The sequence below is a fragment of the Salvelinus alpinus genome, chromosome 28, assembly GCF_045679555.1.
Source record: "Salvelinus alpinus chromosome 28, SLU_Salpinus.1, whole genome shotgun sequence".
NCBI classification, from domain to species: domain Eukaryota; kingdom Metazoa; phylum Chordata; class Actinopteri; order Salmoniformes; family Salmonidae; genus Salvelinus; species Salvelinus alpinus.
In genome coordinates this window covers 7,416,990-7,432,664 of record NC_092113.1, presented here as the reverse complement: position 1 = coordinate 7,432,664, position 15,675 = coordinate 7,416,990, and the positions used below count along the sequence as shown (strand labels likewise).

The window sequence follows — 15,675 nt, the reverse complement described above, 5'->3', positions numbered from 1 at the left end:
TTGTATCAAAGATAATTGTGTAGTTTAGAGTAATTAGAGTAATTATCGAGGTTAGCTAGCCAGCTATTTTCGTCCTTCTAACGTAGTCAACACTGCTAGCTAGCCAGCTAGCCAGCTAGCCAACTTCTACCGAATAGCAGCACTGTAGAAACTATTACATTACAACGGAACGACTTGATTAGTGTAGTGTTAGCTAGCTACATAGTTGTCTTTGCTGTCTTTGTATCTAAGATAATTGTGTAGTTTAGAGTAATTATCGAGGTTAGCTAGCCAGCTATTTTCGTCCGCCGCGCCGCCGTTCTCCTACCTAGTCAACACTGCTAGCTAGCCAGCTAGCCAACTTCTACCGAATAGCAGCACTGTAGAAACTATTACATTACAACGGAACGACCTGATTAGTGTAGTGTTAGCTAGCTACATAGTTGTCTTTGCTGTCTTTGTATCCAAGATAATTGTGTAGTTTAGAGTAATTATCGAGGTTATCGAGGTTACCTAGCCAGTTACCGAGGTTACCTAGCCAGCTACACTTTCAAACAAAGTCAACAACGCAGCCACTGCTAGCTAGCCTACTTCACCAGCCATCAGTACTATATCATTTTAGTCAATAAGATTTTTTGCAACGTAAGCTTAACTTTCTGAACATTCGAGACGTGTAGTCCACTTGTCATTCCAATCTCCTTTGCATTAGCGTAGCCTCTTCTGTAGCCTGTCAACTATGTGTCTGTAGGGGCCTCCCGGGTGGCGCAGTGGTCTAGAGCACTGCATCGCAGTGCTATGCTGCGCCACCAGAGTCTGGGTTCGCGCCCAGGCTCTGTCGCAGCCGGCCGCGACCGGGAGGTCCGTGGGGCGACGCACAATTGGCTTAGCGTCGTCCGGGTTAGGGAGGGTTTGGCCGGTAGGGATATCCTTGTCTCATCGCGCTCCAGCGACTCCTGTGGCGGGCCGGGCGCAGTGCGCGCTAGCCGAGGGGGCGGGTGCACGGTGTTTCCTCCGACACATTGGTGCGGCTGGCTTCCGGGTTGGAGGCGCGCTGTGTTAAGAAGCAGTGCGGCTAGGTTGGGTTGTGCTTCGGAGGACGCATGACTTTCGACCTTCGCCTCTCCCGAGCCCGTACGGGAGTTGTAGCGATGAGACAAGATAGTAATTACTAGCGATTGGATACCACGGAAAATTGGGGAGAAAAGGGGAATAAAAAAATAAAAAATAAAAAAATAATAAAATATGTGTCTGTATATCCCTCTTCTCTCCTCTCTGCACAGACCATACAAACGCTTCACACCGCGTGGCCGCTGCCACTCTAACCTGGTGGTCCCAGCGCGCACGACCCACGTGGAGTTCCAGGTCTCCGGCAGCCTCTGGAACTGCCGATCTGCGGCCAACAAGGCAGAGTTCATCTCAGCCTATGCTTCCCTCCAGTCCCTCGACTTCTTGGCACTGACGGAAACATGGATTACCACAGATAACACTGCTACTCCTACTGCTCTCTCCTCGTCTGCCCACGTGTTCTCGCACACCCCGAGAGCTTCTGGTCAGCGGGGTGGTGGCACTGGGATCCTCATCTCTCCCAAGTGGACATTCTCTCTTTCTCCCCTGACCCATCTGTCTATCGCCTCCTTTGAATTCCATGCTGTCACAGTTACCAGCCCTTTCAAGCTTAACATCCTTATCATTTATCGCCCTCCAGGTTCCCTTGGAGAGTTCATCAATGAGCTTGACGCCTTGATAAGTTCCTTTCCTGAGGATGGCTCACCTCTCACAGTTCTGGGTGACTTTAACCTCCCCACGTCTACCTTTGACTCATTCCTCTCTGCCTCCTTCTTTCCACTCCTCTCCTCTTTTGACCTCACCCTCTCACCTTCCCCCCCTACTCACAAGGCAGGCAATACGCTTGACCTCATCTTTACTAGATGCTGTTCTTCCACTAATCTCATTGCAACTCCCCTCCAAGTCTCCGACCACTACCTTGTATCCTTTTCCCTCTCGCTCTCATCCAACACTTCCCACACTGCCCCTACTCGGATGGTATCGCGCCGTCCCAACCTTCGCTCTCTCTCCCCCGCTACTCTCTCCTCTTCCATCCTATCATCTCTTCCCTCTGCTCAAACCTTCTCCAACCTATCTCCTGATTCTGCCTCCTCAACCCACCTCTCCTCCCTTTCTGCATCCTTTGACTCTCTATGTCCCCTATCCTCCAGGCCGGCTCGGTCCTCCCCTCCTGCTCCGTGGCTCAACGACTCATTGCGAGCTCACAGAACAGGGCTCCGGGCAGCCGAGCGGAAATGGAGGAAAACTCGCCTCCCTGCGGACCTGGCATCCTTTCACTCCCTCCTCTCTACATTCTCCTCTTCTGTCTCTGCTGCTAAAGCCAATTTCTACCACTCTAAATTCCAAGCATCTGCCTCTAACCCTAGGAAGCTCTTTGCCACCTTCTCCTCCCTCCTGAATCCTCCTCCCCCTCCTCCCCCCTCCTCCCTCTCTGCTGATGACTTCGTCAACCATTTTGAAAAGAAGGTCGACGACATCCGATCCTCGTTTGCTAAGTCAAACGACACCGCTGGTTCTGCTCACACTGCCCTACCCTGTGCTTTGACCTCTTTCTCCCCTCTCTCTCCAGATGAAATCTCGCGTCTTGTGACGGCCGGCCGCCCAACAACCTGCCCGCTTGACCCTATCCCCTCCTCTCTTCTCCAGACCATTTCCGGAGACCTTCTCCCTTACCTCACCTCGCTCATCAACTCATCCTTGACCGCTGGCTACGTCCCTTCCGTCTTCAAGAGAGCGAGAGTTGCACCCCTTCTGAAAAAACCTACACTCGATCCCTCCGATGTCAACAACTACAGACCAGTATCCCTTCTTTCTTTTCTCTCCAAAACTCTTGAACGTGCCGTCCTTGGCCAGCTCTCCTGCTATCTCTCTCAGAATGACCTTCTTGATCCAAATCAGTCAGGTTTCAAGACTAGTCATTCAACTGAGACTGCTCTTCTCTGTGTCACGGAGGCGCTCCGCACTGCTAAAGCTAACTCTCTCTCCTCTGCTCTCATCCTTCTAGACCTATCGGCTGCCTTTGATACTGTGAACCATCAGATCCTCCTCTCCACCCTCTCCGAGTTGGGCATCTCCGGCGCGGCCCACGCTTGGATTGCGTCCTACCTGACAGGTCGCTCCTACCAGGTGGCGTGGCGAGAATCTGTCTCCGCACCACGTGCTCTCACCACTGGTGTCCCCCAGGGCTCTGTTCTAGGCCCTCTCCTATTCTCGCTATTGTTAAGGCTGCGTAAGTTCAACTGAGATAGGAACAATATGACACCTGAACTTGGTTAAAATAATTATTTAATTCAAAAGTTAATAAATGGCAAATACAATTTCCGTATATACGGGTTCAATGTTTCATCACGCAGGATAAGACAGAGAACTGATTTGTTCCTGACAAAGATAGTATATTATACTCATGACAGAGTTAGTTCCCATTTCCGAGCCGGCCTGTCAGAGTAGAGACTGGGCGTGGTTTAGACTCACCCAGCCTATCGTTGATGTTGGCGCCTTAAGCCAGTCCTGGCCCCTTAGCGCATGTGATGTCCCGACGCTGTTGCTGTGTAGATTACGCTCCTTCACCCCAAAGACTGAGGTCAGACAGCTCTGTAATATTGTCTGAGCTATTCACACCTGTATACAATGGCCACTGTTCTCGCTCAAGGCTAACCACAGCTTCCCAGCACTCTTATCTGGCTAACTGTTACTTCCAGCACACACACACACAGACACCCAGGCTCCCAGGCCAACAGTTTGTCAATATCCAATCACATTTAATACAGTTGCTAATTACGTTTGTTATAGTATTCAATCACATGTAATACAGTTGCTAATTACGTTTGTTATAGTATTGGGTTATAGTGCATAACTCAGAACCTCACAGATGTTCTTCGTGTGTATAGTTTATCTGTTATTGTCTATTGTACACCACAGTCAGCAGTCCCCTGTCTCGGTCACACAGTACAGCGCCCATAGCGCCCTTTCTAACACACACACATTTCAGACTGCTTGTTCATATCTTATGCTCAGATACATTTGTTGCAATTTCAGGCTGTGGCCTCATGGTTAGACAGAGCACTGGTAAGAGTAGGGACTAATGGAAAATGCAGGTTCACATGAGTCAGTAATTCAAACTTTAATGCATAAGAAGCCCTACTAGCTTATAGTTAGTTAAGCATGTCAAAAAACCTTTATAAAACCCCACACTATACACCAAGTCACTTGGCTCTGTCATATCCTCACATGGTCTCTCCTATCATTGCTATGCAGACGACACACAATTAATCTTCTCCTTTCCCCCTTCTGATAACCAGGTGGCGAATCGCATCTCTGCATGTCTGGCAGACATATCAGTGTGGATGACGGATCACCACCTCAAGCTGAACCTTGGCAAGACGGAGCTGCTCTTCCTCCCGGGGAAGGACTGCCCGTTCCATGATCTCGCCATCACGGTTGACAACTCCATTGTGTCCCCCTCCCAGAGTGCTAAGAACCTTGGCGTGATCCTGGACAACACCCTGTCGTTCTCAACTAACATCAAGGCGGTGACCCGTTCCTGTAGGTTCATGCTCTACAACATTCGCAGAGTACGACCCTGCCTCACACAGGAAGCGGCGCAGGTCCTAATCCAGGCACTTGTCATCTCCCGTCTGGATTACTGCAACTCGCTGTTGGCTGGGCTCCCTGCCTGTGCCATTAAACCCCTACAACTCATCCAGAACGCCGCAGCCCGTCTGGTGTTCAACCTTCCCAAGTTCTCTCACGTCACCCCGCTCCTCCGCTCTCTCCACTGGCTTCCAGTTGAAGCTCGCATCCGCTACAAGACCATGGTGCTTGCCTACGGAGCTATGAGGGGAACGGCACCTCCGTACCTTCAGGCTCTGATCAGGCCCTACACCCAAACAAGGGCACTGCGTTCATCCACCTCTGGCCTGCTCGCCTCCCTACCTCTGAGGAAGTACAGTTCCTGCTCAGCCCAGTCAAAACTGTTCGCTGCTCTGGCACCCCAATGGTGGAACAAACTCCCTCACGACGCCAGGTCAGCGGAGTCAATCACCACCTTCCGGAGACACCCCACCTCTTTAAGGAATACCTAGGATAGGATAAAGTAATCCTTCTAACCCCCCCCCTTAAAAGAGTTAGATGCACTATTGTAAAGTGGTTGTTCCACTGGATATCATAAGGTGAATGCACTAATTTGTAAGTCGCTCTGGATAAGAGCGTCTGCTAAATGACTTAAATGTAATGTAAATGTAATTATGTTTGTAACCACTTCATAATAGCAATAAGGCACCTCGGGGGTTTGTGGTATATGGCCAATATACCACGGCTAAGGGCTGTATCCAGGCACTCCACGATGCGTTGTGCATAAGAACAGCCCTTAGCCGTGGTATATTAGCCATATACCACAACTCCTCGGGCCTTATTGCTTAATTATACCACGGCTGTCAGCCAATAAGCATTCCGGCTCGAACCACCCAGTTAATAATGAAAAATTACAGGATAGGCGTTACAATACACAGTAGGTACAAACTGCCACCCATCACTCACACTACCAAATAAGGGCAGATTAAAAAAAAAAAATGTGACCTCGCCTTGACACAATGTAACCGTTTTTGTCCTAAATGCATTGTGTTTACAGTACAGAATGCAATAAATAATTGTGAGGCCATCTCTGTGAACGCAATCAAAGGCAACATAAATCGTGCTGGTTCGGTAGTCTGTTTCTTAAAGTGCACTGAAACACAAACTATTCTAAATGACGCCACGACCTCAAGCACTCATCCAGGAACCTTTCTTTCAACATATTTCCAAATATCCAAGACCTAACTGCCAACGTTTGTATTGGGTTAAAGTGCAAAGCAATTGTGAAAGAATGTATGCTCCTATAGCCTAATGCCACAACTAATACCTACATTTTCAGGGTTTCACGCGTCTCCTGCTGAAAGTGGTATCGAGAGACGCGCCGTTCCTGGATCGGTTTTGGTTTTCTTTGATCAAACTAATCTGTCTATGGTTCAGTCACTTTCACTGGTCTGCGATCAGGATTTAACCATGTCATGCACTCTGTCGGGAAATACATTAGAAAATCTTTGGCTGTGAGCTCGTTTCCATGTGGCCTCCCGAGTAGCGCAGCGGTCTAAGGCGCTGCATCTCAGTGCAAGTGGTGTCACTGCAGTCCCTGGCTCGATCCAGGCTGCATCACATCTGGCTGCGATTGAGAGTCCCATGCCGCGCACAATTGGCCCAGGGGATTAAATAGGGGTGACCCCCCTCCCCCCATATCAAACAACGGCTCTTCCATAATCTGGAAACCATAACATGTAATAAATGTATATTTTCACCCATCTTCCCCAATACAACCAACACACTGACACAGCAATATAATAAAAATGTTTGCTTTATTCTTATCCAGGACAACTCATTCAGAATGATCAAGGAGAAATAAGCACTATATTTTTGTTGGACATTGTCGGAGATGGTGCTTTATCTGAATTGGTCAAAGTAAAACAAAATAATGAATATATAATAATACATTAATCAATACAACATGTGTGGATTAATGATAACAATAGCCCTGAAACGTAGGGTCCTCTGTGGTAATCACCGGCACTAACTGAATCAATCAACAACAGTAGGAGAGCTTTCAGAAAGGACTCAACCCCAAAGAAACACTTTTTTATTTAAATCATATTTTATCAAACCTTCAGTTTATCTTCATAAAATGATTCTAAAACTTCTCTTTAAACCTTTACATTTTTTTTGTGTGCATTTTTTGACTTTTTATTTTGCTCTCTTTTTAAATATATTTTCTTTTTCACCAGGTGTCTGTATTTGAAAGTGTGGGTGGTGCCTATGTGTGTGCATGGGTCCTTGGCGGAGGTTTGTTGGTGTGTGTGTGTGTGTGTGTGTGTGTGTGTGTGTGTGTGTGTGTGTGTGTGTGTGTGTGTGTGTGTGTGTGTGTGTGTGTGCATCTGTGAGAGAGAAAGGACAAGCCTTCGTGTCTGAGTGCGTGTGTGTAGTATGTCCTTGCTGTGCTGTGGCGGTGGCAGGGTTGTATCAGCAGGGACATTGCTTTTTCAATTCAAACAAAGAGGCTGAAGCAGGTTCAAGCAACTGTAAGAGGGTGTGTGATATTTCGGGGTGAGTAGAAAGTGTGTGTACACCTATTAGTGCGCTTATAAAGGAGTGTTGAGCTAGAAAATCTGTGTGTCAGGGTGTACTTATACTATGTAAGTGGGTGTGTCTGAATGTGTGTGTGTCTTTTCATTCATGTAAATTTGCTTGTGTAAGGCACAGAGAAGGGTGGTCAGTCTCTCAGGTCCATGCTGGAGCCAAACAGAGCTACCAGCTGCTCCTCGTAGTGGGTGATGTTCCTCTTCATGATCTCCTTACAGGAACCCAGCAGACGCTCAAACGCCTGAATGTCTATTACTGAAAAACACAGAGACAGCATCACTCACACAGCTGCACAACAGATAGTGAATATGACCCAGGTGTCAATCTAAGAACCAAAACGGAAGCAAACAGCCCGAAATGGGGAGGGACATCCTGAACTTGTTTTCATGTTCCGTTGCAAAACGCTTCACTACGGTGTGCACTAATGAATATCACCCTGTTGTAGCGTACCCTCCTGTATAGTTCATTTCCGAACGTTCTTTGCAATGCTTAAACACTCCAGACCTTCCAGTCAAAACACTGCAATAAAACTATAGTGGAGCATGCTAAAGTGTGCAGATATTGCTATTTAATTCACATGACAATGTTGATACCCTAACCATACGCCTGGAGAATTGTGAGATATACAAACACTTGAATTCATAAGAGAGCTGAACATGATCACGAGTACCTCTAAGGGAAACAGCTGTGTAGCTATGTGTTTGGGGGGGGGGGGGATTCAGGGAGACAAAACAAACAGAAAATCTCTCTCTCTGTCACGCAGATGGACACCCACCCATGTGTGTGTGTCTGTGTCAAAATAAACACACACACACACACAAATATCTGTAAATGTAAGGAGGGGCCTTACCCAAGCACTTGACCTCTCCCACAGCGTACACTGATGCAGCGCGGGGCTTGTTGGTGACCAGGGCCAGCTCCCCAAAGTACTGACCCCTGCTACAGCGGGTGATCTCAACCTCCACATTATCCTCCTGGTTCGCCTTTGTCTGGGGGAGAGAGGAGGTGGGGGGGGGGGGGGCACAGAAAAGAGGATTCTATTTGTGTACTCTGATTTGAATAATATGTAGCGGATTCGAATCGTTGGTTGCCGATATTCACAAAATTACGTTTTAGCATAGAGCACGAGCACCAAGGAAGCCCAAACGTGTTGTTCACTAGGCTATAGGCCATGTCTGCTGCAGAGGGACAGAGTCAGACCTGGCTTCAAATATTTTAAATTGAAATACTTATTTTCTGTGTATTTGAGTATTTTCAAATAATGTGGCCAAATCAGCTACAAATAACTTCCTATAGATAGCTGAATGCATGGTGTATTTAAATATTTGTATTCTCAAATACATGCCAATACATTCCAAGTGTACTTTGAAATACATTCCAATATTCAGCTACTTGTAGAAAATCAAGACTTCTTTTCTAAGACATTTTGAAAGTAATTGAAATACCCTAAATAGTATTTGAACACAAGTCCTGACAAGCCATGAGAAAACTCACTATTGAGAACAATTACTTTATTGATCCCGAAAGGGGAAATTTGACTGCAGCAGCTAATACATACAACGCCAATTAATACACAATAACGGACATGCAGACACTACAAGCAGCACACAAGCAATGCGTTATGAAAACTAAATGTTCATTAAAAAAAATGTTTAAAAAACTCATAGCAGAAGGTAGACAGGATCTGGAAATGTTCTGTCTTGCACCGTTCGGTCTTATATAAAAGTGCTGGAAACAAAATGGTTGGCTCACCATTTACTAAGAAGTGATCAGATGGAGAAGTTATTATGATGAGAAGGAGTTTTGGCGCAGGTACAGCCAACTAGCGCTAGTTAACGTTAGGAACCATAGCTACTTAGCTTGCGAAAATAGAATTCAAACATTTTTGTGGATTATGAATGACAAATATTCAGATCCGAATCACAATTGTTTGATATTTTTTCCAAAAGGATCGCTGTGCTCAACTTGTATTATAATTCATATTACAATTCAAATGATTAGTCATACCATCTTTGTCTTTGGGCGCAGGTTTGTTATGTAGTACATATGAGAAAAAAGGAGAGAGAGAAAAGAAAAAACAGGGTGACTTGAACATAAAACAAAGCTATTTTTGTTGTTGTTGACATTCTGGTGATGAGGCACAGACAGAAACGAGAGGATGAGAAAAGGAGGAAGTAGACTTACTTTGCTCTTCATCATAATCTTCACTTCGCCGGTCTCCACGATGTAGAAACAATCTGCGCTGTCCCCCTACACCGCAACACAAACCAACAGGGACCGTCACATTTACAACTCTTCGCGGTCATCATTACCAGCCAGCTTTGACAGTAACGCCAAGACAACCGTCAGTACCTTAACAACGGAGAACGTCCTACCTGCATGATGATGCGCTCTCCATCGGAAAACGTCTTCATTCCTAATACATCCACAATTTTCATCCTCTCGGATAACTAAGAGAGGTAAAAGAGCGGGAGAGAGGTTTGATAAGGAAAAGCAAAGGCAAGGTGGCCATTTCAGTGCTACGTGTATCACTGTCCATCTTCCCCTCTCACCTCCAGAGACTTCAGTAGAGGCACAGACTCCACAAATTGCTCGTACAGCCTCCTCTTCTTGGCATTGTTCTTTACAATGAGCCTACGGAACGTGGCCCGGTCCTGGTAGTGTCACAGACAGCATCGGTCACAAAAACAGGCAGGATAACACTCAATCACACCGACACAGGCTACACACAGACCAGCTATTTCCTTCTTATGTTATACATTTCTAGTGGGGGAAAGTTATGCATAGATCTGCCGTCATATCCTATAACATCTATCTACTAATCTTCTAGAACATTTACAATCATGATCTAATAATAAACATTAAATCATGAATTCAACTTTTATCGCGCTTTTCATTTACATGAGTCTTAAAGCTCAAAGAATCTCAAAAGCACAAAATCTAAGACGTATCGACTACACATTAAAGACCCACTCCAGCCTCCCTAGCACCTAATGTTTCACTTTTCAAAGACTTGAAATCATTGGCCATTTTAATAAATGGAACACTAGTCACTTTAATAATGCCACTTTAACAATGTTTACATTTCTCGCATTACTCATCTCATATGTGTATACTGTATTCTGTACTATGTATTGCATGTTAGCCTATGCCGCTCTGACATTGCTCATCCATATATTTATACATTCTTATTCCATTCCTTTACTTAGACTTGTGTGTATTAGGTAGTTATTGTGGAATTGTTAGGTATTACTTGTTAGATATTGCTGCACTGTCGGAACTAGAAGCACAAGCATTTTGCTACACTCGCAATAACATCTGCTAACCATGTGTATGTGACCAATAACATCTGCTAACCATGTGTATGTGACCAATAACATCTGCTAACCATGTGTATGTGACCAATAACATTTGATTTGACCTGATTCACTTCAAAGTCCAATGCAGCTGTCTTTAAAACGTTTTTTCTCCTTTTTTTTCTCAATAGCAAATCATTTCTGGGTAACAATTAAGTACCTTACTGTGATTGTTTTCAATTAAAATAGACAAAAATAAACTAAAATTGCTTCTTTGCAAAGGGCAATTTTAGGACTGTTTGGGAGTGGTCTGGGAGTTGTCTGAGTGTGGAGGGGAAAACTAAAACTAGCTGTTATTGGCCGAGAGGTTTGGAGCTCTTTCTTATTGGTCTATTAACTTATTTACAGCCTGGTGATGTAGGCCGAAATCACCCCACTAAAAGAGGCTGAAATTAAAGGCAGTCTTTTCAAACAGCTCTTACACTAAAAGGGCCTTATCATAATTTTCACAATTTCACAGTATTATTCCAACCGCAGTGTGGAAATATAAAAACACAGGTATATCACGTGTTTGAATGCACTGGGCCTTTAACAAAAGGTGCATTTCAGTAGCTGGTGCAGGAGTTCTCAGGACATGGTACAAGTAGGGGAATGGGCCTTTCCTCATGTCCCTTACTGTTCTCGCAAGCAAGGGGGGAGGCCTATGACAGAGTGCACCCATAAGACCAACTCCTTGAAATGTCAACTCCTTGAACTGTCAACTTGAATTTCGCAATGGTGTCTAAAAACTCCCCACTATTTTTCTCAAAACATAATGTATCTCTAATATATGGCCACTGTGCTATTCTCCCTGGTGTCCACAGGGAGGTGCTGTGGTAGAGCACAGCAGTGTGAACTAGAGGTCAAGGGTCAGGGCAGTGTGGGTGTGTCTCTCTCACCAGGCCCCAGAGCGCCCCCTCCTGGGTGGCGATGATAGTGGCAGCGCGGGGGGTGTTGTACATCAGTGCCAATTCCCCGAAGCTGCCTTTGTTGTCATACTGCCCCACACACGTCCCTACGCCATCAATCAGTACCACTATGTCATAGATTCCTCTGAAAGAAAGGAGAGAAAGAACGAGAGAAAGAAAGCGAAAGAAAACAGGGGCGAGAGAGTAGAGAGAGACAAAAGATAAATTAAGAACGGTCTAATAATAGTAGAAAACTCAAACACATGAGATATTTGGAAACCATGCAGACTATACATCTACAATAAAGTTGATCACTGATCTAAATCTCTCATCTGTAGCTTGGAGCTTCATGTTGTTTTAAGACCATTACGCACCACTCTTGGGATTGACCAACCAGGGGGGAGGGGGTGGGGGACCAAGAGTACTACGAGTTCAGTTCTGGGAATTTACTTTGTGGTTGCCGGTGGAGCATTAACTTTGTTTTGGGGGGGGGGGGGGGGGGATTAGTATGATGATTACTTGGCCATGTAGGTGACCAAAGGGTTTCCCATGATGCTTTGCAAGGCAGAGCGTAGGGAGGGAATTGGTTTAACATGCTTATGACGTGCATCTAGACCTAAGCCTCCCAGGCTGAGGCACTAGCATGACTGAGGAGGGAGCTTAAGGTGCGGAGAGAATAAGCCCACTCACAGGGTGCCATTTGGGACACAGCCTATTACCGATGGAGCCCACTTCTTTTCACCAAGGCCATATGGCTCTGGTCAAAAGAAAGTGCACCATATAGGAAAAAGGGTGCCATTTGGGACACAAACATAGAGCCTAGACCCAGGACGCACGGCAGACAAAACAACTAGAGGATCATGCCCAAGGGGGCCTGTTGGAAGATGAGTGGGGGTGTGTTTGTTATGAATGCTGCTTTCTAGTGAATGCCTTGATTGTTACGATTCCTAAGTAACTACACACACCTCTCGATAACGTAGAAGTTGTCTCCGTCGTCTCCCTGGTCGATGACATGCTCCTGGGGCTGGACGCGCAGTTCAAACATGGCGTCCAGGACTTCTGAGAACTGCTCCTGTGAGGGGGAGAGGGGAAGGCCAGGCAGGCAGGAGGGGGTGATTAACACCCGCCACCTGCCAAATCCAGGTAGATTTTGGCGGGTAGATTGGCAGGAGGTCAGGGTTCCAAAGTGCATTTCACTCGCATTTGTGAGTTCTACTAAGCTAACATATGGAATTGTTTTAAGACTGTCATACCAAGGATCATTTAGCTATTTGACTTGGAGTTGTAGGCCCCCTTTAGGTATCAAACAAATATATTTAAAAAAAGATTTGATGAAACAGAATTTGGCCTTATTCAGAGGCAATTTTAGCATGAAAATCTTGGAGGGGCAAACTCAACCAATTTTTTTAAAACAAAAAAGGCATGCCAGCAAAGCCACTAGACAACACAACACATTAATTGCACTATAATGGTGACAAACGGTGCCCAAAAACTATTAGGGCCTAGATAAAAGATGTTCCGACAGCAGTGCTTCCCTTCAGCACCCGTGGAGGGAATCCTTACCACCGCTACATCTGATCAGCTGGGCTTCGTCTGGCAGCGAAACAGCTCATTCAGCCTCATCTACTGCCTTTCTAAAAACCATAGCTGATACGGCTGACATGCCGAAATAAAAATGGTTTCTACTGACTCCTTATGGATTCGTGTAACTTGATAAGAACCACATTCTCCTTCAATAATAACGAATGCCGACGTGACTTTTGAACCATACACAACCATTACATTTATGTTCAGTAAAATCACAATGTTTGTTTTTAGATCATTAACACTTAGAGCTAAATATAAGAAAGTGCAAGCAAATGAGCTACGACAAGGTAGGCCTATTCCTTCAGCACTTTTCAAAATGGACACCGACAGAAAGATGTAGCAAGACGGCAGATGTAGCAAGACGTTGAGGCCTTAACTTGACTCTTCTTTAAGGTCACCACACATAAAGAAAGAAAACACAAAATATGTCCCAACCAAATCATCACAAAGCAAAAATAAAAATATATCACCTATTGGAAAGACAACAAAAAATCTAAATAAACTTCAATGCTATTTGTCTCTAAACAGACAGTACATGGTGTCAGACTGTCTGACCACCGTGACAGACAGAACACTGAGGAAAACACTGACTAGGTACAGACTCAGTGAGCACAGTCTGTCTATAGAGACCGGTCGTCACAGGCAAACCTGGCTGCCCAGAGAGGACATGCTGTGCTCACTCTGCTCCAGGGGAGCGGTTGAGACAGAGTTGGATTTTCTATTACATTGTGATAAATACTCAGACCTAAGACAATACTTATTTCCCAAAACTATCATTACAAAGAATTTTAAAGTAGAAAAACGTGAAGAAAAATATATTTATTGGGTGAAAAGCCTAAAATGTGCAGTTTTGGCAGCCAAATATGTGTCCTCCTGCCACAACCTGAGGGACAGCCAGTGAAAAGTGCAATGTAATATTCCCCATTTTGGTTTTGTTTTGGCTTTCATATCCTGTCATGTGGCTTCTCAGTCATGTTGAGACGGGTTTACTACTATTGCTTTAATGTATTGTTATTCTCTTTAATATTGTTGTTCTGGTTGCTGTTAATGCTAATCACATTTCCACTACTACTATTGATGCCTTATTGCTGTTGGTCGCACAATTTTTTGTTATATGTATACTTTGACAATGTAAGTAATTTAACTTGCCATGTCAATAAAGTCTACTTAATTGATTTGAAAATTGAGAGCGAGAGACTCAGCCTAACATTTTAAGTATATTATTAGGCCTATGTGGTCTAAAACGTAAGGAAAATACAATCACGAGGATTCACTTATAGACAATATACCGACGCGCAGACAGAGCATTGCGCAAACAAAACAACCCTCGCAATATCAACTGGAATTACATGGGTCCATTACTGAACTTTTTGTTGAAAAATAAATATTTGGGCTTCCCGAGTGGCGCCACTACAGACCCGTGTTCGATCCAGGGCTGTATCACAACCGGCCGTGATTGAGAGTCCCATAGGGCGGGGCACAATTGGCCCAGCATCATCCAGGTTAGGGGAGGGTTTGACAGGGCTTGAGAGGATCTGCAGAGAAGAATGGCAGAAACTCCCCGAATACAGGTGCCAAAGGTGCTTCAACAAAGTACTGAGTAAAGGGTCTGTATATGTGATATTTCAGTTTTACATTTTTAAGAAATTTGCTTTTTTATTATGGGTATTGTGTGTAGATTGATGAGGATGAGAGATTGATGATGAAAAAACTATTTCATCGACTTTAGAATAAGGCTGTAACGTACAGAGTATAAAAAAGTATGTGGACACCCCTTCAAAATTAGTGGATTCGGCTATTTCAGCCACACCTGGTAAAATCGAGCACACAGCCATGCGACCTCCATAGACAAACATTGGCAGTAGAATGGCGTTACTGAAGAGCTCAGTGACTCAACGTGGCACCGTCATAGGATGCCACCTTTCCAACAAGTCACTTTGTCAAACTTCTGCCTTACTAGAGCAGCCCCGGTCAACTGTAAGTGCTGGTTTTGTGAAGTGTAAACGTCTAGGAGCAACAACGGCTCAGCCGCGAAGTGGTAGGCAAACAAGCTCCCAGAACGGGACCGCTGAGTGTTGAAGCATGTAGTGCATAAAAATCATCTGTCCTCGGTTGCAACACTCACTACCGAATTTCAAACTGCATCTGGAAGCAACTTCAGCTCAATAACGGTTTGTTGGGAGTTTCATGTAATGGGCTTCCATGGCCGAGGAGCGTAACACAAGCCTTAGATCACCATGCGCAATGCCAAGCGTCGGGCAGGAGCAGAGTAAAGCTTGCCACCATTGGATTCTAGAGCAGTGGAAACGCATTCTCTGGAGTGATTAATCACGCTTCACCACCTGGCAGTCCGACGGACGAATCTGGGTTTGGCGGATGCCAGGAGAACGCTACCTGCCCGAACGCATAGTGCTAACTGTAAAGTTTGGTAGAAGGAATAATGGTCTGTGGCTGTTTTTCAAGCCCCTTAGTTCCAGTGAAGGGAAATCTTAACGCTACAGCACACAATGAAATTCTAGATGATTATATACTTCCAACTTTGTGGGAACAGTTTGGGGAAGGCCCTTTCCTGTTTCAGCATGACAATGCCCGCGTGCACAAAGCGAGGTCCATACGCAAATGGTTTGTTGAGATCG

General features: G+C 45.2%; 1 protein-coding gene across 1 annotated transcript in view; it reads right to left on the bottom strand.

The window, feature by feature from the left end:
* Window positions 1–6,412: 6,412 nt before the first annotated feature.
* The window catches only part of LOC139557060 (cAMP-dependent protein kinase type II-alpha regulatory subunit-like), a 43,491-nt gene continuing 34,228 nt past the window's right edge, over window positions 6,413–15,675 (bottom strand). Inside the window, exons 4-10 of the mRNA XM_071371384.1 lie at window positions 12,418–12,524; window positions 11,444–11,597; window positions 9,762–9,863; window positions 9,585–9,659; window positions 9,394–9,459; window positions 8,060–8,198; window positions 6,413–7,464 (exon numbers count right to left, since the gene is read on the bottom strand). Of these exons, the coding sequence (XP_071227485.1) occupies window positions 7,340–7,464; window positions 8,060–8,198; window positions 9,394–9,459; window positions 9,585–9,659; window positions 9,762–9,863; window positions 11,444–11,597; window positions 12,418–12,524 (768 nt within the window). The 3' untranslated portion in view covers window positions 6,413–7,339. The remainder of the gene's footprint in view (window positions 7,465–8,059; window positions 8,199–9,393; window positions 9,460–9,584; window positions 9,660–9,761; window positions 9,864–11,443; window positions 11,598–12,417; window positions 12,525–15,675) is intronic.